Source organism: Betta splendens, chromosome 10 (assembly GCF_900634795.4).
Source record: "Betta splendens chromosome 10, fBetSpl5.4, whole genome shotgun sequence".
Taxonomy (NCBI): domain Eukaryota; kingdom Metazoa; phylum Chordata; class Actinopteri; order Anabantiformes; family Osphronemidae; genus Betta; species Betta splendens.
In genome coordinates, this window is record NC_040890.2 from 18034477 (window position 1) to 18059861 (window position 25385).

At 41.4% G+C, this 25385-nt stretch overlaps 1 protein-coding gene across 9 annotated transcripts in view; it reads right to left on the bottom strand.

The window, feature by feature from the left end:
• The window catches only part of LOC114864064 (LIM and calponin homology domains-containing protein 1), a 46912-nt gene extending 28739 nt beyond the window's left edge, over window positions 1–18173 (bottom strand). For 2 of the 9 annotated variants that reach the window (XM_029164683.3, XM_029164685.3), the window contains exons 1-2: window positions 17603–17902; window positions 697–767 (exon numbers count right to left, since the gene is read on the bottom strand). In XM_029164683.3, coding sequence (XP_029020516.2) covers window positions 697–767; window positions 17603–17704 — 173 coding nt within the window. In that variant the 5' untranslated portion in view covers window positions 17705–17902. Of the gene's footprint in view, window positions 1–696; window positions 768–17602; window positions 17927–18019 lie in introns of those variants that run through there. The other 7 variants (XM_041072613.2, XM_029164686.3, XM_029164682.3 and 4 more) reach the window with 6 other exon arrangements.
• Between the last annotated feature and the right edge of the window lie 7212 nt (window positions 18174–25385).

The window sequence follows — 25385 nt, forward strand, 5'->3', positions numbered from 1 at the left end:
ACAATTAGAAATAATCATGCTTGATTCCCAGGAATTACCTTTAGATGCAGCAAATGTCTGAGAAATTCCTTAAGCAGTGGGGCCACTGTTAAATTGGTTCTGATGCTTGTATTCACAATAAGCATGGTGTAAACACTGGGCTTGTATAACTGAACTTGGCACAGAGGAATGTGGAAGTGGGGAAGCGAGAGTGTCTGCGCGTCTCATCTTGTCACCTCCACTCATTAGGAGCGAGCAGATTAGAGTTCAAGTGTCACATCAGGGGACGCAGCCTCTTGATAATTGGACCACAGTTTATTTCAATTCTTTTCAGTTTATTTATGTCACACTAAACCCCAACAGACAAGTTGAAGCATTTACAGAATTTTGGGTAAAATATATACAAACTAGACATTTATACATACAGCAGTGTGTACATAGGACTGCTGCAATAAATCAGTGCCTGTCAGAAATACCCGTTTTACTGAGCGTTCTTGTGTGGTGGCATAGTGGTAGTGGTTTCTTTGAGCTGTCACAATGTTATGGTTATAAAACACATGCACACTGAAAGGCACGGTGTGCTTAGTCAAACCTCTTCCCCTACTCTTATGTCAGATTAACAATGACATAACTTTAAGCAACAGCTAGTTAACAGTTACCGTTGCTACAGATGGTCAGATAAAAAACAAAACAAAAAAACAACCTTTCAGCACTTACTCGCACAGCAGAATCCCATTCTCCAAACCTCCTCTGAAGTCTTTGTCACCGAAACATCTCCCAGTCACAGCCTGGAGAAAAAAACAAGAGAATTTGGGGTGAGTTAGCAAAACAGCAACAGGGCTTTAGCTGAAAATCAAAACATCAGAAGATCATTTCAGTTCCTGCCTTTCAAGTCTGGACACACAAAGTCCACTTGGAAGCAAAGAAACAACCTTTATCTACACTCCGTTCACGTCTTTCTCCACAGTAAATCTTGGGAATGGTATGTTGAAGAGCACAAAGAGCGAGCATCCGTATATCAAGTCCCTCTAGTTAACAGCGCTAAGCACTAACAAGCTTGACATAAGCTGTAATCATCCAGACCAAACGGCTCGGCCGGGCTAATACGTTTTGACAGGGGATTTATTGGGTAAGAGTTACTGAAACCCTCTGAAGAGGAAGCTGCCTGTTTACGCGTATTTACATATTATGCTCCAGCTAACCTTTAACGTCCAGTTATAAAGAACCCACAAACACATTAAATGGATTCCAACAGACAAAACACCTCGAGTGGGAACATAAACACAGGCAGTGGAATATTCTCATTCAACCCAACTGTCTGCTGATGTTAAAAGCCCATTTTAAATCTTTTTATTCTCACAAGCACTGGCTGCCATTTGGCTATAAAGAGAGACCCCCCCCTCTCCATCCGCCCAATCCAGACTGCTGACATAGAAGCCAAAACAATTACAAGATTACATTTCCAGAGAGTTTCTTTAACATTTATTTGCACAGCTGCGTGAAAGTGCAGAGATGTGTGGCCTGGCTGGGTTTGTTCTGTCAGCGCTTTGGCTCATCATGGAGCTTGGACTTGTAACAAAAGGAATGAGTTCCTGTATGTTAGCATGCCTCATTTCTATTGCCGGAAAATGAAGTTTGGCATCTTGTGAAGTCATAGATATGAATGGAAGTAAAGTGGCATGGTTTCTATGTTAACAGCAGCTATTCTCTGCCATACCTGACACAACATCAATACTCACAAGCTTTAGGAACAACATCCACCCAACCCTAAACTGCTAGGTTCTATTCCCGCATGTCAGCTGCAGATTGTTTGATAGTGTAAGTGAGACAGGAGTTTACATGGTAGTCTAATGCAGGTAGATTGCTTTTTTTCTGTTGGGGATTTCAGATACTTATCTTACTTCTGTCATTTCCACTGGACTTCAGGATAATGTTACTTGGCCAGAAAAACCTCTTTGGCCGTGGCCACCTGGGTTTAACTTAATGAGATTAATTGTCTCTAGATCTGCCACTGAGAAAAGTTCAGTTTATTGTTCGAGGCTGTACATTCCAGAACCAATTATGTTATATTCCTCCATATGATGCATGTACAGTATTACTCATTGACATTAGAGGTCTCAGCATCAGCACCAGGCCATCATTGTACCTGTACAGTTCAAACTGGGTTCAGCTTACTAGTGACCAGCATTCCCTGAGAGAAGCATGTCATGGTCTGATCTCATTTAAAAAAAAAAAAGACCTGTGGCCTAGATACTTTTATATCTGCAACTGACTACTATAGGTGACCTTGATTTCTGAGTTCCTCAAAAAATGTGTTAAACTGATTTCAGTAGGGTGCTTTCTAAAACTGGATAACCTCTTACTACACAAAGCCGTCACTGTGCCCAAAATCCCTCATCACACAGTCAATGTGATTAGGTCTTGATGTGATGCTCACAGAAGCCTTGGACAACCTGTGGGCTGAGAACTGTCTCTCCAACAGCTAGGTTGGTTCTTTCCTAATTCAGTGAGTCACAACACATGGTGCATGCATCACCCGCTCTGGACCTAAACCCACAGGTCATCCTCTGACACATTAGGCCAGTTAATATTTTCTTATCTAGGATTCATCCACCACACCATAAAACATATCACATTGTTCTAGCTATGACCCGAACTGTAGAAAGCGCCAAGATTCAGTTTTCTCATTATACTGGGGCTCAGCTTGGCGGTGCCTGCAGAGTTGCTGTAGACTTTGATTCATGTTCATGTACACTGCTGTTAGGTCCATAAATAATACAATCATGACACATTTTGTTTTGACACAGTTTTATCTGTAAATCCTGCACATTAAATTTAAAACACTACACATTCAAGATGGGAGCAAAATCAAGGCTTTTGATAGCTGTTTGCAGGACTGCCAAAGAATGAAGAGGCAAAAACAACTGTGATTTCTTTAGGGTTGAAACTCTGTACATCTGTTGCTTTGTCATCAGAGAAGCACATGAAACTCTTGTCTGATCAGAGCAGACACTTACAGAGACAGCATGGTAATGGGTATTGTGGGGAAGAGTAACACTTGCTTTGGTCACACTTCAACGTAACCAAATACCATACGCCCAGACTCTAATAAAACACGTCCCAAGTTACAGCAGGAAGCTACAGCTATAATAACACTGCAATGAAAGCTGTGGGTGCAGATTCCTTTTGAATGAAAGGAAGTGCTTATTGTAGGTTCAGGGCATGCTGGTGTACAGAACGTTACGTTATTTGATTTGTTCAATAAACACCAAACGCTGAATTTTTGATAAGATTAATGCGTTTGGTTTATAAAAAATAACAAATGCAAATGCAGTGAGACAGCGCTGTTGAGAGATATATCCTAAAAATGCTGGAAACTTCTAGAGTTGTTTTAGACCACTAATGGGTGAACCTAAAAAGCGGAATGTTTGGCCTTTGTTGTGTTTCAGTGGAATGTCAGCCACATTGTTTTCCCCAACAATCAAACGATGGCGGTTGGCTTTTTTCCCCCCTTCGTTTCACTTCCTTCCCTCCATCGAGACCGAATTTATTCTCATGGATTCATTGCTGAAGTAGCCATCACTATCACTATCACTATCACTTTCCACAAAGAAAGGAAGTCTCTGTTGGTCTAGACATGCATGAATGAACTTTGCTGAAGCAAATTTAGCCAAATCCTGTTTGAGGCAGCAGCAGGGTGCAAATCTATTTTTTGCTTTAATGAATTATAAAACAGAAAAACGCATGATGTTTCAGCCTAAGACCTAAAGGAGGCTGCTTTTATGTTCTAAGAGACAACATAATGAAAAAGGAGACTTCTCTCGAGTCATGATGTCACCAGCGGTGAATTACTACCTGTATCAAATTAACAACCAATAATTCACAAAGAATATCTTTCCACTACTTCAGGAAGTGAAACACGTAAGGCTATTTCATGGCCTTGGGGCAAAGTGTGATGATCTTATTAAAGGGTTGACAGCTGTTAGCTCAAGGCCTGGTGAACATAAAGAGTGACATGTGCTCCCAAAGTGTTAACAAGCCACTTCACTAAATGTTGTTTTAAGTGCATTGCATAATCCTGACTGGATTCAAAACTATACAGTAAGCAAAATCAAGAACTACAATCCATAATCTCACTAGGTCAGTTTGGCAGAGGCCTTTAAATCACAGACGACAGTGTGTTAAAAGCTGAGCATGCTGCCAAAATTTGACAATGAAAAAAAGTTGAAAACAGGTATCTTATCACTATTTAGTAGAACACACCTAGCATACATGTTATCCAGTGAATGGCTGTCAGAGTCGTCAGAGATACAACAGTACCCTGACAAACAAGAATAATGACCTCTGTCAGTGTCTAAGTCCAAACACGCACTCAGAGCATCCAACTACACAACTTCCACATAGTTCTTCAAGGCGACGTTGGAAAAATTCTGTTGGACAGAATGTTATGCAAGGCCTTTGTACTTGATTTCCACAAGTTTACCATTCACATGTGCCAACCACACGCTGCAGGCAGCAGCAGTGAATTATGTTGATTTGTAGTCACGGGGAGCACAATAAAAGGGAAAGGAAGGACATAAATAAGTGAGCTGTTCAGAAGTGGGGGAATCTCAGCAAGATCTGTGAAACAGAAGCACATTCGTAAAGTGTTATTTCTACAGACGTATGAGTGAACAATTGCAAGCTATAAAAATGTTTGTTTGAGTTACTGGTGCAGGTTTATTTTACACTAAACAGCCCAATTTTCCCTAAAGATTGACTTCATTTCAACCTAATGACTGGTTTCAGTTCTGTATTACTTAGTAATGAAAATATAAACACATTTTATTGTGGCTCCTTTAAGTCTGAAAAGTACAAATGTTTCTTGAGCGCACAGAGAATCTTGTGCAAACCATCTGGCAAAAAACCTTACACAACCACTGATTAGTCATGTACTGCTCCTACACAGCAAGATGCACAGGTTCCAGCTGAGCACAAGTTAGATTATATTTTAAATTTACAAAATAAAATACAATTGCTCATTTTAAAAATTAAAATTCTGAATGGATTTGGCGTAACAGATTAAATATAAATTTAAAAAAAAAAGCATATACTTTGATATTATCAGCTTATATCTTATACTTATCATGCCAGTCACTTGAGAGTTTAAACGCATAATTACAGTATCCTTATACAAATAAAAGCTAGAGTATGATCTTCATTCATACATTCAACCAGAATGTTAGTAACTACTGGTCTCTGAGGCTCATGTTAAGCTAAAGCCAATCCAAACTATTTTATTATAATTTATACCTTGGACAGACATCTGAAATAATACAAAATTACAGTCTTTCTGCATGCTAAACTGGAAAGGGTCAGATAATGGCTCCCCGTGGGCTACTGGTGTCAGCTGTGCAGGTCTGAGCTGTTTTCATTGTTGCACTTTTGTCTCTGAAGACGGTCATGGTCAGGATGAACTCTGGGAATCAACGTCCACTTGTGTTACTACTGCAAATCTGAAACTATCTGGACGTGTGGCCCATGAGTGGCTCAGTTCTCATGTGTCACTGCACACCTTGATATAGCCATTAAAAATTACTTTTGATTCTGCAGCCTATAACAGTTTGCTGGCAAAAATAACTTATTAACCATTTTTTTCAATAAACACCTGCTCACTTGAGTCCTACAGGTAAAAGTGTCAAAGATTTACACTGTAGAGAAACACTGACTTGTCCGTTATGCCGTTACATCTCATTTGACACAAAGAACTGTTTTCATATTCAGTTTACTACAAAAAAGCTAGTAGACCCCAAGGTAATTGTGCATAGTGTAATCATGAGCGGGGGACAAAGTTTAGCCTGAGGCTTCAATGTGCACACAGACAGACAGTCATCTTCAGCCTCATATGCTGCAACAGCAACTCTCAAAAGCAAGCGGGGAACTTTGAGTGAGAGACATTCTCCAGATTTGGCTCAGATTTTGTTTTACTTCAACAGAGCTATCAATCAAAACCTTCTCAAGAGACGAGAGAGCCACAAAATACACAACGATGCTTTACAATGACACGTTCAAAAGGTCAAATTATAACCAGTCATTACTCTCACAGTAAATGTTTGAGGAAGCTGAAAACGAAATAAGGTCAACTTTCAAGCGTGTCCAAAACAGCTTTTCATGTTAAGCTCTATATTTTTCTACACGTTTGTTCAACAGAAAATAAAAATTAAACTCTATTAAGAGCAGGAAAAAACTGTGATCCTAGATATTTGAACATATATTATGCAAAAGCATAGAAGTAGTAAACTCCTTTTGTGTGTTTTGTAAAGCTTGATATTTTTAATTTCAGACTGTCCAGACATTCTGCAGATTTTATGGTATTTATAAACTTGAAAGCTTAGTATTAATCATCCTTTTTTATGCTTCTAGCTCTTGTCACATATTGGAACTATAAATCTCTCCTAAGATACACACTGCCACCTCTTACACTGATTAACAGCTCTGACCCTTTTCATCTCCTGGTCCATGTGTTCAAAGACAAGGTTCTTCTGTTGCCAGTAAGACCATTAAACTGCAGCAGTGATTCCTTGGTGCAATGTCCTACGGCCAGTCTAAAAGTAGGAGAGAAAGTGTCCAAAACAACATGTATTTTCACTTTATTCCCCAAAACAAAACCTGCCTTTACCTGCTGTATGGCCACAGCCCATATGGTGGCCTTTGCAGTCAAAACAATCACCTGGCATGCAGACAGAGGAGGCTGCATTCTTCTGAACTCTTTTCATATGAGTTTACACAGTTGGAATTCTGACGCCTGGTTCCCCCTCCTTGTGCTTCCTATTCCCCGGGCTCTTGATAAACCCCTTTGATTAAACAAGCCAAATTTCCTGAGACTAAAATGGCCAACCCCTTAGCTACAGTAGAGTAAATGTTAGTATTCCAGCCAGTCCGTCCCATTTCCACCCTGATTAGATGATAGAGCAATGTTTGGGTTGTGGATTAACTCTACTCCTGGCCCCCACTGGTGCTACCCACTTCCAGCTCCATTGCCTCCCACATTTTTCTCCCTCAATTCTTTTCCGGGGTCTATGGGCTTGAACCCACAAAAAAAGGTATTTTTATAAGTATTTGGAATGATGATGGCTTAGCAGTTCTTGAGGATAGACTACAGAAAAAAGGACCTGTTATAAGAATGATGAAGGAAGCTTTGACTCTCATGGTAGTGAGTCTTAATGGATGGGATGAAAATGATTACTTCTACCCATTTTAGTGTTTGCATGTATTAAGAGGAGTGGGTTGAAAAATGTACAGTCACTTTTGAAGACATAATACAGAGCTACATCCGAAGATTTGTGTGTATATAATTTGGCTTGAAATCCAATGTGGCAGTTAGCTTTGGAAAACAATATCTATGAAACCAAACACTGCCAACATATTATACTTATTTATGAAGTGTATGTGTTATTGAGTAGTTCCCAGTCTTCAAGGAGGCCACGTACATCAACACAGATCTGGGTGCAACACTTCCCATCACAGCAGTATCTGGTTAATGTAAACTCACTCAAAGAGAGAGGCTACTGCAGTATCCACTGTGGGAAATGTGTCATTTTAAAGAAACTTAATTCAGTATGAGGCTGGACTTTAAAAAGGGAGTGTTGCTGCAACAGAAAAATATCCCATCCTAACTTAAACAGTATGTGCCACAAGCTCATTTTATTCCCTAAAATTAAATTTGAAGGCAAAGAAAATGCCTGGGTAAAGCTCACATTTAATTTTTAACTACCAGTATTAAATGTGGTGATAACCCTGTGCTCTGTGTTGCCACCAGTAAAAAGCTGCTGAGGAGGGAGATGGTTGTGTGCTCCTGGTCTCACCAACAATGTTCCTTTAGAGCACTAGGGAACCTTTAGGGTGAAACAGGGACACAAAACCTTCATTGTGCTGCCCTACTCTGGTTTTAAAAGGAACCGTGGCTATTAAGACCTGTATCCCTATTAGATTACTGTTAACACAAAAATGTCATATACAGTACCATTCAACAGACTTAGTTGTTTGTATTGTATACTGTAATGCAACTGCATTTTTTGCTTCTGCGCTGAGATAATAAGTAATTTATACATTTAACAAACAAAGTGACAATTTTTCACACACACAAGAAGAAGTGACTGACACTTCCTATTTGTTACATGGCTCACAGATATACAGTGACCTGTAGGTTACAGAACAGCAGTAAGCACCCTGGGTATGAAGCTAAGGGGCTTAGGACTCCATGTGTTAGTTAATGTGTAAACTCAATCACCACCAGAGCACACCATACATCACATACGTAGTAAGATTTCAGAGACAACCCCCCGCAGCTTTGCAACATCATGGAATTCAAACAAAGAGCCTCCATGTCGACACCAGGCTTGTGAGCTAAGCTTCCTAAGCAGCAGGGCTTTTCCAGGGGCCTCCAATATCCTGCCCACTACGTTAACATGAGGCCGAGGGCAATAACACCCAGCCTTGACCTGCTGCGATGGACAACTTGATGCCTTGTGTAAAGGTTTAGGAAAAAAAAATTAAATTCATCCAACTGAAAATACTTCTAAAACACTAGCTACAGTAGTACTGATGAAAGAACCCTTATACCAGATTAGAATCTCTAGCAAATGCTGGTCTTGTGGTTTTATATCAATATGTCTCTAGCTAAAAAGAAATTGAGATTTCTTTCAGATAAAGTGTTATTTTCTTCTTGATTATGGAACAGGATTTGGAATTATGTGCCTGTAAAGTGCACTGTCCTCAGTCTAGTTAGATGACAAGAGATTCTGGGTTTTGGATAAATGATAAGAAGTGGATGAATGAATTTGAGAGAGGAAGGCCTGTCCACCAGCCAAAACAAACAGGAACCAGTCAAAACTTTGAACATTACATTCTATTCTCTGCTGTGTACATGTATGGACATGCCCTCCCCTCCTCTCATTACAAAGCTTTGTCCTCAGCAAGACTGCACTAATCAGAGGCTTTGCTGACATTCTCTATCAACACAATAGCACAATGGGGTTAATCAGCGTATTGACAAAGGCTTCTTCTTCAAATGTTTCAAGTTTCAAACATTCTAGGGATGAAAAAGAACAGACTCAACTACACTAAAATTTACATTCCACTTTCAAACTAACCAACTAGATTAGCTTCACAAATTAATTTAATGACTAATTTTAATGATTAGTTCAAATTAACCTGTCATGTATTTGCAATTAATCAATTAATTTTCTGTCAACATGGTCAAAAATTAACCTAGCAGCTATAGATAGAGCATCTGTGACAGGATTGTCTTCTGCCTCTCTCTTCATACACATTATACAGGCTCAGATTCCAACGTGTGTATGGGTAGAATTTGAGTTATTCTCAAGGCTAAGCTCCTCGGTCATCTCTGGAAAATGGGTTTCTGTCACTCCAAGTTAGCAGCAATTAGGCACTGCAGCCATGATTTCCTTAACAAATGCACAGACATCCTGCTATTGTGCATCTCCCCAGGGATTCAGACATTTTTGAGAAAGAATCCCAGGAATGATCAAGCTCTTCCGTTGGTAATGAAAAATCTTTACTGGCTAAATTCTTTAAAAGGATAATAAATGTCCTAACCTCTCATATACTGTAGGGCTGTAACAACTGAATACCCATTTTTGGGGCAAACCCCACCACTTGCATATCTGTCGATAGTGTGATGGTGCAGGTATAGTAGAATAGTAGAATACTATTCATATATAAAAGAATTAGCAGCTGATGACCTATGAACGAACCAACAGCCCTACCAAGAAGCGAGTTTGAGTCATCTATTTTAAAAATATAGTACTGTAGGGTTATGCTGTGCCAGATTTTCCAGACATTTTAAGAGAGAAATATTTTTTCATGAAAGAAAAATGAGCTCCACAGAGACACACACCAAATGACTGCCAAGTGGCTGAATCACAATCACAATCACATAAATAAGGACAGAAAGTGGTAAAGGCATAAAACAAATGCACAAGAATGTGACAAAAAGCAGATAAACCCTTAAATACCTACAGTAACACAGACTCTGAAACTCCACCTTTAATTTGCCTTCTAGGATCATGGACATATATCTAGTAGCATTTACCCTGTGCTGCAGTAAAAGATTAACATTGGTGTTCCAATTAAGCTTTGAAAAGCGAATTTCTTTGTGTTAGTTTCCAGAGTGTGAATAGTTTCACAACAGTTATTATCCCTAAAATCTTCACTGACTGAAGCTTAGGCTTTGCTCACATTGCACAAGTTGCTTAGCAGCTGTTTAAATAACTGATTATATCACTGAGAATATTACCTAGAACCCGTGCATTGCAGCAACAAAAAAAATGTAAATGCTGTGCAAATAATGACACTACTACTGCATAAACTCATGAGAACATGATTATACTATTGTAAACCTTTCAATGCTGCACATTTGTAGCTGTGCATACAGCAGCTCCTCTGCTGAGACTGAAATCCTAGGAAAAACTATGTATCGCATCAAGGTTGAATTCAAGGAAGGAAGCAGTCGTGCGCGGCGCCCAGGGAGGGAGGAGCAGCGCCTAGATTAGTCAGGATTACAGTTGATCCTCTGCTACTAGCAACCTGATGGGGATAAAAGGAGCCCAACACTGTACAGTAAGCCGAGCCGTTGCATGTAGGCATTTAGTTGATGCTCTTGACCAGAGGGACTTGCAGAAAGTTAGTTAAAACCATTTTGGCTGAGCATACTGTCTGTAACACCACAACACTGGGTCAATGTGCTGGATGAAGTATTGTTTCCAACAGGCGATGTCAACAGTAACGGCCAAATTAGCAGCCAGAAAAACAGACAGCGCTTATAAATAAATTAGAGAGAATCTGACCAGTACCTAAAAGGCATGCTAACAGAGCTAGACATGCTCAATGCAGCGTCACAATTAAACAGTAGCAAGCATTTAACAAGCAGCCCCTCTGAATTGCAGGGCTGGCAGTGGCCCAGGCCTGAAGGGGCCTGACGAGACCTCCGCCTGCTGCTGTCATTGCACAGTTGCAGACCGGCCGCAGTTGGAGAGAACAGGACTCCTACTGTACAAGTCAAACAGATGCCATTTAGCCAGAGCCACCACACTGAGCACTTGTATTTTCAGCATGATTGGGCCCAGCAGAAATCTGAACCTTCCATGCTGACATTTGAAGTACCAGGCTGTAGAAGACCTGCAAACCACCGAGACTGGACAATTTAAGCAAGTTGATAAGTTTGCCGTACCTTCTCTCTGTCTGCAACTAATAATCTTTTAGCTCAAACATACACAAACACTGCATGGCCAATATAATGACTCCTAGAAGTCCATGAAGTTTTGTATTTTGGACAGCAGGTGGAGCTTTTTAATGTTCATTTTCTAATTGTCTAACATTCTGTTTTGCTCATTTACTGTCTCTACGTCAAGTGGAGTTTTTCCACCATATTGTAAAGCAGGTCTACGTATTTTTTAATGATGTTGCTATAAAGACCATGTACTTGATAATGTACCCACCCAAATATATGTTATCTATATATCACTTTATATTAAAGAAGCAGCCACTTTTGAAATGTAATTTTCCAATAAACTTTTAGATCGACAACATGCAAACTAAACAAAGCTTTATAAAACAAGACAAACAGTCAGGGACGGGTGTTATGAACAGCAAACGCTTTAGACACACAAACCAATTAAAAGGTCTTAAGAAGGAAAGAAGTGACGGGTTTGAAGCTGGATTTGTGTCCATAAATTTAGCTTTGTGGGATTACTGTACTGTAAGTCCTGTGTAATGCAGCTGTACATCAAAGACCCTTAATCAGCTGTACAGCAACTCTCCCCTGATATGACATAAACACCAGTGACAGCAGTGCTGCATCATGACAGTGAACCCAGACCAACGGCGATTATGTCACTTTCCAGAATGTGGTGACAGTGCACATTGTTGTTGCAAATGGCTGCTAGCTGTGTGAATGTTTGTGTGTTGGATTGATAAGCTTAGAAATGTTAGCGTGGGCGGGCGGGCGTGTGTGTGTGTGTGTGTGTGTGTGTGTGTGTGTTGTCTTGTGGACAATGGAACCCACCCCACTCGGTTCTAAAGGCCTCCATTCACAGTGGACCTGAGTCATCTGGTTCTAAGCTGTGGGAAAAAAGTCTCGCTTTGTAACAATCAGACATTTCAACTGATACAACAGAAAATACCCTTCTGTGAAACAAGACAAAAGCTCAGGTATGACCCTAACCCAACTCAATAGAAGATGAATTGGAAAGAAAGTGGATGACATATCATGTTGCATTACAATACAATGGTGTTGGCTCAAAGCTAGCAGGAAAAGGACACAGTCTTTGTCATAAGTCAAATGATGTTACACTATCACTCATCCTGCCATCCAGTACAGGTTGGACCGGCTCCCCTGACAGTCAGAAAGAGTCCAGCTCCCCAGTGCCCCAGTTCAGAAAAGTAGGAAACCAGTTCAGCCCATATGACCCAATTAGAAATATCCCCTGGATGTTAGAGAGACATCAGTCTCACGCGTCCTGTGAGACAGCTCCACATACAGCTCTTTCTCTACCCTGCAGTGACTAACAGCTTGTAATGTTTATGCTCTTCTTCAACAGATTTGTATTTCACACCTACATGTTCACTATGAATCCGTCCATTGGAAACTCAACTGCTGCTAAAAGCTGTGCAGTAGCCATGTAGCACAGCAGTGTTATTTGCAATATGTTTGACTGAGGGACTGGGGAAAGCTGAAATATGAAGAACTACTGTCAAATGCGCACAAAACAACGGTTTCATGTGAGTCAAGTTGGAGGCGTGCCAAGCGACCCACATTGCCTCTGAATAAGGGCGATCAATAGAGTAATTGCTGATTTCATGACAGTGGAGGTACAGTCTGTAATTAAAAGCAAAGCTTAGGCGCCTGTTAAAGGGGACCTGGTTTACCGGCTTCTGTAACCAGTGGTTTGTGACACTGATCTGTCAGTTGCAGTCCTTCTCAGAGTGGACGTAGGTGCACTGGCCAGCGCTGTTAACCAACCCTGGCACACAGCCCTGCTACTCACCCACAACGGCCATGTGTCGCACTGCAGTTAGTGCCAGCAGGCCTTGCTCTGGCTCTGCCTCCTTCAAAGCTCTCGTTCTATCCGTTCATAAACACACAGACACAACAGTTGAACAAGATCGACGCGTTCGCCTCCAAACGGACAAACTGGCAACGACAGGAGGTCAGTAGTGTCCTCTTGGTGTCTGTTCTAGAGTTCCACTGTATCCCATCACCCAAACTGGCCTAAAAAATTGAAAATAAAATGCTACATTGAGTAAAATACAAAGTTTTGTAAAAAAGGTATTTGTTATATGCCGTTTTTAACCTAGATAATAAATGGCCGCATCAATTTAAATATATTTGGCTATAAAATGAAGCACCTGTTAATTTTACTAGATAAGTTCTTCCCTACTTTAGAAGAGCAGCCTGTTCGATGCACTGTCTACTTAGGCAGGGACAACTTATCCACTTTAGTGGATACAGCAGAACTGGAGAATTTAAAGCACGACAAAATGTAACAAAGCTCACTACAGAGCTGACACCAGTCTCAACGGTAGGAATGAATGACAACGTATGAAAACTAGGAACAACATCATAGAAGGCTTTGAGCCGGAGGCCAATGCAGGTGTGTGATACTGTTTCCAGAGATGCTGCTAGCTTTACATTCAACAAAAGAGGAAAGAGCACACCAGGAGGGGAGTGAGGACATTTACATTCAAACCAAACCCTCTGATTCACTGTCACACAAACTGTAAAACTGTGACAGAATAGATGCACGTTACTGTTAGTACATAATCCTCTAAGATTAACCCTGTGACCCTGTGCTTGACGGCCTGTTTTGCAAAGTACTAGGCTCAATATGTTCTTTTAAAATCAAACAGGAAGAAAATAACTGTTAACACGTTAGTGTTTGCATCAAAACTAAACTGTTCTCCAAAAAGGGTTCTCCAGCATGTTCTAGGTCTGGGTTCTGAGGGCTGGACCCTATCTGACAGTCAGCTCACCTCTCTTCACCACAGTCTGCATTAACAGGGGTGATGTCACTTAAATCTAGTTGTTGGCCCAGTAGCACTAATTGTACAGTATCTCTCAACCTAATTTAAATACATAAACCAAACTCCGGTCAGGGGAATGTACGCAATTTGCTTACAGGTTGTTGGGTCCCTGAAACCATTATTCCATAAGTTGCTTTGCCCGCTTGACTGTTCACAGCAGCAGTGTTTCCATTGCAAACAGCAGGAGCCGTTATGAGGTCTAGTTCCTGCTGGTGCTTATATGCTGCATCAGGCCCTTTTCTCAGCCTTTCACTGCAGCTGCAATTAACAAACAAGTCATTTGTTCACACGTTTACTTGGCACAGTAGTCTAGTGTTGACTGGATGAGGAATTACCACCTTTAATTGTCTTCATAAATGCTTTTAGCTACATTTAAGTCTAAGTACAAAAATAATAAAACACAGCTGCACCCTCATTTTTCTTTTGAAGTTTTCTTCCATGTGCTAGTTTTCATCTTTTCTGTAATATGTACAGAGTCACTCACATATTAAAGACTGTTCTTTATTAGATGAAATACTGTGTGCGTTTTGAGGAGGATGAACTCAGTCTTGTGATTTGTTTGTTTTGGCAACATGATATCATTGGAACTATATCCACTATTCACACTTATATATCTTATATCACGTAATATCACTTTCAGGCTTTTTAACAGTGGAAATTTGTTTTATTGGCAGTCCCCTAAACATGCCATGACTTGGGCTGGGGGGGGGGCAGGATAGATAAAGACGGTGAGGTGCTCAAACAATGCAGAACAAACAAATTAGCAAGTTCAGACCAGCGCTGAAAAAAAACTGCTGCATTTCTAGAAAATATACAAAACATAAATGTTCATGTTTACTGTAAGTGCCACCTTCAGATCTTCACCATGTAACAACAAGAAAAAAATCAATGATATCATATTTCACACCATGACAGTTTTAATTTAATTAAATGTAATAGTTTTACATTGACTGACTCCTCAAGAAACACCACAATCAAAATGAAATACTTATTGGTTAACCTCCAATAGCTGACGGATTAACGCATTAAACCTCATGTGCCAAACTGTTTACTTTTCTTGGCAAGGTTTGCCATTGGTAAAACACTATTTATGTTATTATTTTGGTTTGATGTTTTTACCCCAGAACTGTCTTCAATCACGTCAAAGCACAACTCAATTATTCTCTCAGAGCTTTGCTCCAAAATAAATCTGCCAGCAGCAAAACAGTCAAGAGAGAAGAACGTCATCAAATCACCAAGACTTGAAAGGAAAAGCACGGACTTGTAAGACTTGAAAACAAGTGCTAATATCATGGTTCACATTCCTGCATACACCCTATAGCTATATGTCACAAATCAATCAAGCACACCAATTCAGGGCTTTTCCCTCACAACAAAGTCTCTAGTGAACTTCAAACAAAATCCTAAACACTACTTAGAAACAAGCAGCCATCAAGAAGATAATAAGAGCAGGTGTGAATGTTTTATCCAGGCTTTGGTTATTATAGGCAATGATGCTGGGTGCCATTTATCTGAGCTTGGTTCCCATGGTGACAGTTTTGAGGAGTATTTTACAGGTAAACTGTGAAGGTTAGAAGAACCTGGCATCAGGACTCAGCTGTGACATTCACCTTCTAGAAACCAAAAACATGATTCATGCAACCTTATCTAGATTTTCTTATCTAGCAAAGCCACCAGAGTTCATTCTTACAGCTGTGGTCCAGTTTTCAATATAAAATGTATTTTTATTTATGGCGCTACCGTAGCAACATCACGTATCTCACTATTGCCTTGTGTAACTCTACTGTACATTATAACAGCATAACAATGGCTGATCATCTCAGTTTGTGGTCCTGCAGCAATTATAGTTTTAAAAAATTAGAAAATATGCAACAAATCACTTTCTACTTTAGAAGCAACTATGGCAGAACTTGCTGAAGAGACGCATAAATCTGTCTTCAGCAGTACTAGGGTCTGTGTGGTCAGTCAGAGCAGGGGAGTTCAAATTATTCTTACCAGCCAAAACAAACTAAAATTAAAGAGTAAGTGCTCCCAGAAAGAAAAAGGAAAACACGGTCGTGTGTACGCACGAGCCCAGCACAAGGACAAGGAATCAAACAAACACAAAGATGGTTTCTAAGATAAAATTCAAGGAAGCATCACATCACATTTTGCATTGTTTCAGAACAAAACTAAAATGCACAAAGACAGTGAATGTTTCCATGAAAATATGCTATAAACTACACAAAGGCAAAGGAGGATCAGAGGTAAAAACCAGTCTGTGGACTCAGTCCCCATGGGGTGGGGGTAATGAAAAAAACAACAGAGGACTCGTACGAGTTCTTTGCCATCTTTTCAGCATCCAGTGCTGCTCTGCCTCAGAGATTCTAGGTCAGCGGTGGCTTTTTAAAGCTGTGATTCAGGCCTCTGAGGATCCTGGTGCTGCTAAACAGGACTGACGCCGTTAAAGATGATACGGTATGCTGTTTCAAAAGCCATATGAGATGTTTTAAGCTTGGATAGCATCATAATGAAGAGCTGAGCTGCTGCTATGGGATGTTTGAAATGTTGGAGTAGTTTTACTAACACAAGTAAAATTGACTATGGCATCAGTAAAAGCAATGAAGTAAAATCTACAAAAGGGAAATCTCTTAAAAGTGAAATAAATATTTCTGTTGGTTAGTGAATCAGCTCGAGTACTAAGCTTTTAAATAAGTGTTGACAAATGACAGCGTTATTTGAACGCTGATCAAGGCTGTAAGTAACTGATCAAAAAGTCCTATATTCAATAGCATCTATAAATAAAAAGCAAACTCTACCCACACTACACTGAATCATTATCTTAATAGAAAGCTTCGTGCCACAGTGGGATTTAAATCGCATTTTAAGCCTTTGTGTAAACCTACAAAGCTGTGACTGCATTCCAACCAACAACCAGCAGATGATCAGTCATCAGTGTTATGAAGGCTGACAAGAGGACAGCTCACTGCAGGATGACAAAGTCAGATGCAACACGACCAGGCAAGTGTTGTGACTGAATCTCTCGCAGAACAAAAACTCATTCGTGTGATTATTGTTGACCACGTTCGCAATGAGGCAAAAATCCATTCCACATGATGCATTCATTGTTTCCAGGCAAACACGCACCGGCTACTGTACAAGGCCTTTTACCAGAAACAACAAAGCGCCTGCAGCTTGCTCCCATGCAGATATGAGCCACGTTCTGCCTCAATGTTATGGCTGCTGTCAGGTTACAGTCCAGCTTAAAGCCCAGGATCTGGGGATAAATAGAGGCTTTATCACAGCAGTTCCATGTACGAGGTGATATTTGAATGCAGTACTTCCAAAACATGCCCGCATTCATAATAACCAGGTATTTCCAAGTGCTGCTTGGTTCACCTTTCAACAGGTGAAGCAATGAAATCAGTTACAAGGAGACGGCGCTGCTGCGCTGACAGGCTGCAAACCAGTAACTAAGGCCACGACAAACACCTGCGCTTCCAGGAAGCAAAGTGCCGAAGGGCCGACGAGCATTAGTCTGTGCTCATCCCCCGTCACCCACCTCTATCCAGGTCTGTGCCTCGTGAAACGCGGAGTCTGCGGCCGAGTCACTCCCAGGATGATGCTGATGAGGCTGTCCTATGTCTGCGGCCGGACTTGCCATTGGCGAAGTAGACGCGCTCTTCGAGAGTTAAGGCCCGGGTTGTTGTATGGAAGCCGCTCGGCTGCGCGTTATTCCAACGGTACTGGCGGCGGAGCGCGTCCCTCGGCCCGTGCTCCTCGCTCGGCTGGAAGTGTTGCGGCGACACCGGCGACGTGAACAAACCAGTTGCTGTTCTCCCGCAGCGCTCCGCTGGAGTCTGTGGGCCGACAAGCAGCGTCAAACCACACAGCCGCTTAAATAACATCCGGTGCAGGCTATCAAAATAAAGGCTTCAGCGAAACGCCGCAGCCTAAATGACCTGCGATTTTGTTTTACCTGAAAGAGATAAAGATGGTTAATGTAATATGTCCAATACAGCGAAGGCTGCACACGGGCTTTATTTAATGTCTAACACAATAAAGATAGTTTAGCAATCATTTCAAAAAGACCTAGTGAGTTCTAAGCAGTTTAGCCCTTATCCATTTGCAACATTAAGCAAACCCAGCCCATTGTTCTTTATTGTAATTTAGAAAACAACAAGCTAACTTGATGTTAGCTAGAGGCCCAGGGTTAGCGACACGTCTTAAATCACCGATAATGTCAGTCTGAATTTGTAGACTGTTACGATGGTAATGTTAAAATTGTAAATCAAGAGACAAGTCATAAGTTTATGTCTGATGTGACTCCACCGAACTGGGCCATGCAACCTAAACAAGCTAGCGAAATATTACCTAACTACTACTTAGCTTAGCATGTGATGTGCAAAAATAAAACAGCAGCCAACGTTGAAATAATACATTTTCTGGACCCTCGAAGTCTAGTTTTTTCAACTAAAATATAAAAAGAGATTGTAAATATTTAATGCGGAAATAATCCAAATACTTGAAATTGCGACATTTTCCCCATCTAAACAACCGGAAGCGAATGAGCATTTGGGCGGCAGGAACAGATAACCCAATTAAATAAAAGCTGCACGTCAGTTACTTAACTATAATACATAACGACAGCAAAGAATAAATGCAATAGACACAACACACGTTAATGAGTAAGTATTCTGATGATAATGTAACATTTCTATCATTTTAATAGTGAGAATTTGTTTCTTCTGATTAATATTTTAAACCCAATATGTTTCACTTCCGACTATATCCCCACTATTTCCAAACATTTGCAGACCAAGACTTTTACTTTGGCTGTAACGGCTGTACTTCCGGTGGCAGTGTCGCTGATCGTGGCAACCTTCACGCAGCCGAACTGACAGGACTTTCACACACCGCAATATGATTCGCTCCAACGGCCTAAAACACACAAAGCGGCGCCGCTCCACTGGCAGCCAACGAGGGCAACGCCACACTGGGGATTTCACAGCCACTTTCACTATATGGGGCACGAAGGAGAGAGTGGGAGTTCACTGCTGTAGAGCAGAGAACAACCAGATCTGAGCGCCACTAAACCTCCCATTGACACGTTTAACCTTTAATCAACTCATCCAGGCTACAATTAAGAAAATGACAATTCATACAAATAAACAATTGAGAAATTATACACTTACACAGAATAGTTCTCAACTAATTCCTTTACTAATAAAAATGTCTCTACAGGGTCTGAGATTGTGCAGCTTTTAGTGGGTTTACACTCAAGTTATGTTTCAGGGTTGTTTTTAAAACCATGTTTACTTGTGACAGAGCTGTTTTGGCAGTGAAACTGATAATTGCGCAATACAGACCAACGATCACTAGGATCCTCTAAACGGCAACAAAACATGAGGAAACTTGCACTGAACTCACCAAACACACTGTACAGTACTTTTGTCAACTTTATTCTGAAACAAAGGTCTAGTGAACACATACAGTATACAGTATATACTCATGTCAATTGTGTGTTTTATACTGTATGTTTATTGCGATTGCGGACAAATAAAATGTAAAATATTTGTAATTTGTTGTATTTACTCATCCACTATGAGGCTGGTTGGGCACTGTGTTCATAGTATCCCCCAGAGCGCTGATGTCTACATAGACACAACCAGCTGTAAGTCAACAAAATATGACTGCCAGGCTCTATGTGTAAACTAAGGTGCGGTGCTGGATGTGTCTGTTCTCCCCAGGTCCTGGAACTGGGGATGCAACGTGCTTTCTGTATGTGCTGCGTCTGCTGCCCCCTGGTGGCCAAGAGGTGGCAGTGGAGCTGGATCCACTCAGCAGAATATTAAACAATGATGATTTAGTAAGATGAGGTTTTAAGAACAGCCAGAAAGGGACGTTGATACTGATAATAAAAATCAAACTAATAGATTGTTTTACCTTCATTGTTCTGATCCTCCAGTTTCAGGTCTTGAAAATAATTTAATAAAATAAAATAATTTTCAAAAGTTTTTGGAATCTTGAATTTTGAATCTTGACCTCTTGCTGAGTTGATGCCATTCCATTATGTTTATTTCTTGTTGTATAGCATAGCAGCTAAAACAGATTCATTGCAATGGACGCATTTTCCTGTTAGCTTAGATGCCAAAAGATTTCTGCTAATGCTTTAAAAGACGTCTAAAACAGTGCAGGTCAATAGACCGGAACCAGTAACGAAATGAATTCACTAATGAAAAAACATCATAATGTTTTGGACGATTATTAGCCACGCAACAAATTGGTTTGGTCACTATTCAGGCAGGACGTGCTTCCGGCAATAGCTGGCGCCGTTACTATGGCAACACATGACAAGCCTCATGGGTAGTGTAGTCTACTCACTGTCAGCACGTTTAAAAACTGGAGCGATGTAGAGCAGAGATGAACCACTCGATGGCGACACGTGCCTGTTAAACCTGGGGCCGAGCTCTGGAGCTGTTATTTACCTCATGTCCCTTGATCCACAGCAGTCTTGTTCTGACACAGAGCCTCGGGAACTTCTGAACGTTTGAACGTTTGAAAGCCCAAATCAATGTTAAAATTTATTTGACTTTTTATTATCTGGCTCATTGTTTGTACTCCTTCCTGCCCTCAGTAATTCCATCTTCTAAGTCATCTCAGCTGTCCAATTACTGGTAGCGACCAATCAAATCCTGCATTAGGACAGTCGGTGTCTTCTGGGTGGAGCTCAGGTGGCGCTTTCTGAATTTGCCTCTAATGACGCTGCTGAGATTTTCTAAGCAGCTGGAAAGCTATTACACGGTTTAGAGACATTTTAGCGCTGGGTTTGAGTCTGCAATGTTTGTGGAATAATAACTTAATTAAATGCAATAATTTCCAGGAGCCCTGCGGCTGGAGACTGCAGGTCACAAGTGTTGCACAACAGAGTAATGAGCGTAACGTTATGCAAACGTCTGGATCTCACTGCAGCTAAAACGAGGCAAAGTGAAGGAGCGAGTCAGGGGAGAGGCTGCGCGTTTATGAATTAGACATGGAGGTTAGGTAATGCACGGAGAAGGACGGGAACGCTCTAAACCCGTCTGCTTCCAGTCTCGACAGAGCAAAACAGGTAATGGAGCTGGCGGAGTTTGACAAGCTGCATGAATATTTCATAGTGTAATTCATGGATCACTATTTGCACAGCGAGGAGGAGGAGGAGCTGCAGGAATTGAAGGAAAACCACACACATTTCCAGAAAACTTTGATGCGTGCCAGCTTTTGTTTCACGCACAGAACACGGGCCGCCGTCTGGTGGAACCACACGAACCCCTGCCCTGCAGCCGCACAGGCTCCAGGGAACAGGAGCAACGTGGACGGGAGCTGTTGGCTGCAGCTGGTGTGTTTGTAGCAGCGTAGAAGCTTTGTGTGCGGAAAAACATGATTCCAAATGAGGATGTGCACAATTTGGGGAAAAGCAGGTGACACCCACTCTGAGGCAGCGATTGCCTGCAAAAAAACAAAAAAAAAAACAAAAGTGCTGAATATTATTATCGCTAATTAGCAATCTGGTGCATTTCGCTTTGAAAGCATTCAGTTTGGGTCATAATAATCATTGCTGCGTGTTTTTGAGACTGATATCTCCATTGAATGACCAAACGCAACATAGTTAATTTAATACAGTGTAATTTGACTGTGTTTTATTGTGCCTCTGATTTGATTTCCACTTGGCTGTCGGCCATTTTTAGCAGCGCACATGCATATTGTATTTCCATACGTCTGTCGTTCTGTTGGCATGCGGAGTTTTTGAAGATGCAGATTTTGAGGCAGCAGCGGTTTTACGCTGATGTCAGAATGTCCCCATGCGGCCGGCGGGTTTGTGTAATTACCTACAGAGCACCTGCGATCGCTGATTGGCCTCCTCCACCGTCTCAGCTCACACAGCGTCACCGCGTCAGAGCCAGGATTCGGTCACTTTCCAGCTGTCGGGTGATTTAATGTTTCCTTGGCCTCCTCGTGTACACGCTGATGTACAGCCACATGTAAACACCAGGCTCCGTGGCCTGCTCAACCTTTGCCTCCTCCTCTATAGGCTCTCTAAAATTCCTCTTTTAATGGGGTTCACTTTGTGGGATCCTCCTCCATCGCTGTGTGAGCTGCACTCTGTGTTATGAGACTGGAGAGCGGATGTAAACACAGCCTTCAATTATAAATCAAGCCCTAAAGAGCCACAGTCTGCTGCCCTCAGGCTCTGTGCACAAAGGCCCGGCCTTTGTGCCCAAACACCCCACATCCCTCTGCTGGGAACTACGCGTTCAACAGGATATATTCACTACTGACAAAAACTTCTTCAGAGCGGCTGTCAAAGTTATGTGGAAAATGTTATTGTCTTTTGTGCTATTGTGGCTTTTATAGCATCTGTGATTGTGTTATTTGGCAGAGTAGATGTTTGTCAGTGCATCGTTATGCAACTTAGATCATTTTATTAAACCAAATGAAGTGACCGACAGGAGAGCGATGCTGCTTCAGATGACTGGTCCTTCGCCCTCACCTGATCTATAGTCAGCTGAGATGGTTGGCTGATGGGATGAGTGGGATCGGACAATGGAGGAAAATCAGTCATGTTCCCAAGTTGGTGGGTGAGAATGTAAAGCTGGTACCAAAACCAAAGGTCGCCTTCAAAGAATAAACACGTGTTGTGGGTGTTTTGGGACACGAGGAGATCGGGTTTCGCTTGGACCCATTGGACCCCAACACCTCACGCACACAAACCACAGCTCATCCACTCACTTTCAGGTTGTGCAGTAATGCTGTGTGCTGACAGGTGAATGCTGTCACTTGTTTTTATTGATTTAAATACAGATTTTTAAATGCAGTTTTTCTAAAATAAAAACCTACTTGATTGGTTCACTTGTTCAGTTTGATGAACAAAACTCAAGTCTTCTCTTGTAATGTCACCGAGGTGTGGGGAGGTGAAGTGACAAGTCACCTGCTTGTGACCCAGAATTCACACACACACACACACACACACACACACACACGCGCTGCAACCTCCTGCCACGCTGTCAGTGTCCCACACTAGAAACCTCTGGAACCTGGAAGAACCTCGTTAACAGCAGTAAGACACATATCATTTTGTTTGTATAATATTTACATCAACTTTCATGGTTAAAAAAAGTTATAAAGTCTATGTGAATCTTGTATTTAATACAACATTTTATGATTAAGTATTTAATTCCTGAAGCATTTTAGGCTTTTACAGGACACCTTTCGCATTTCAAGCAGGTTCTTATAATTAAAATACTAAAACTAAACAAACTCAGTAGTTTCAAATAAATAATGCATTTTTTTAACAAGCAACAAATACCCTGAAAATGATTATATGAATCTCCAAGGTTAGAAGCTTGTTTACCAATGGTTATAGTGAATTAAGTAATTATCAAAGACAATACTGTAACAATAGAAATGACTTTGGTTTTCTGAGTAACGTGACCTGAATCGACTGAATTATCAATGCTGCTGTTTGTCAATTTTTCCAATTAAAGCTAGGTATGAAGTTTTATTAATGACAGACACACGTACAGAAAATGACAGAATGGGTCAATGAGGAAGGAGTTAGAGACGAGATGGAAAATGTAGAATTGCTTTAATAAAGGTTCATCGGTGGGACATCTTATTAGGATTGACCTTCTCTGTGTCACCAGCTCTCAGCATCATGTGACTGCCCCCAGCTCTGCTCATTCTCCTGTTCAGCAACTGAGCTTCACTGTTTTATTAATGGATCAATTGTGTTTCTGCATCATCAACCTTTCGAGGCACCGAGGCCGAATCGATCTCTGCACGAAATGCACAAAGAAAAAATTTGTGAACTAACTGAAAGAGGAAACGATCAAGCAGTGAAGGTTCCTTAACAAAGAGCAGAAAACTCCAAATACCAGAGGATCATTGATATCAACGTAACCACGATTTTAAGACAATACAACAAGTCTGGGCCAGATCACTGCAAACCTAAAGGATGCTACACATTTGTTTGGTAAAAGGAAACCTCAGTGGTCTGTGTGTCATGTATTGTGTTATTTACTCAGTGATTTAGCAAGAGCCAAGACGACACAAGATTATGGCTGCAGGTACAATCCAGTCTGACTGAGGTGCTGCTAAAAGGTAAAAAACGGAATGTGGCCCAAAAACACTGACGGGATTATTACAAATGCAGTAGTGCTGCTAATTCAAAGCATGAAGCCGAAGGCTGAGGCTCAGTTCTGCCACGGGTCATGTGGCAGAACTGAGTGTCCGTTGCTGTGTCCGTTGCATGTGTCCGTTGCTGCAGAAGTAGCAGCAGATATATTAAGGCTGGACCAGAATCATGTGATGCCGCAGCATCAAGTCAAACGTTATTGTTTGAGCCACGCCCTGAGAACACTGATGGACTCACTTCCTGTCTCTGTCTTTGTGGTTGTCTGTTTGCAGCAGGTACTGTGGGACCCCCTGCGGAGACCCTGCTTTAGAAGCCTACAGGCATCTTGTACCAGTGGGCGCTTTATTGGGTCAGTGAGAGCGTTCGGGTCAGAGCCGGTCTCGCTCCCAGTCCTTGTTTACAGGTTTGTTTGTGCTCTTTGGCGCTGGATGGATCTGAGCCCGGGGGAAACGTGACTGAATGAATTACTACAGGACGCAGTAAAGACGCCTGTTACAGAGGCGTGGTCTCGTCATTACTTTACGTTTATTTACGAGTCAAACGTGCGTCTTTTCATAAGTTTGACGCTTTAATGCTGGATCGGCTTCTCCTGCCTCTTTGTCCCCACATTTGCACCTCCTGAACCGAGCTGAGAGCACGGGCGAAAACCTCCCGGACTCAAAATGTTTCCCCTTTTCCACAGATTTATTGCAGCTGAATGAAAGGAAAACAGATGAGTTTATGATGCGAACGTGGCAGTGGGACATTAAGTGGTTAGAGGCTGTAAATCAGACACTGATTAAATCTGTCTGGGCCAGACTTGTCCATTTGCCTTGAGAGCAAAACTGACCTGATTTGGGCGATTTTCCTGACAGCTCTGTACATCACAGGGGGCACATTTCACACCATTACAGCTATCTGTGAGTCCATTCTACTTCAAAGGTACAATATTCTCCATAGCTTTTAAAGGACTTGGGGAAATCTTCCCCCTGTAAACGGTCAGCATCATGTCTCATAGAGTGCATTCTGTCAGGACGTATATTCATACGCTGCTTTTTTCCTATGCGCTCGTTTAGTAAAAGAATTTTTCCTTTTCCCTGCAGAGTTTGATGTTTCTGTAAAACATGGATTTAAATAAAAGAAAGCTCCTCACTCTTTGTTCTCCCCCTCTCTCGTAGCAGTTCATCGGCCG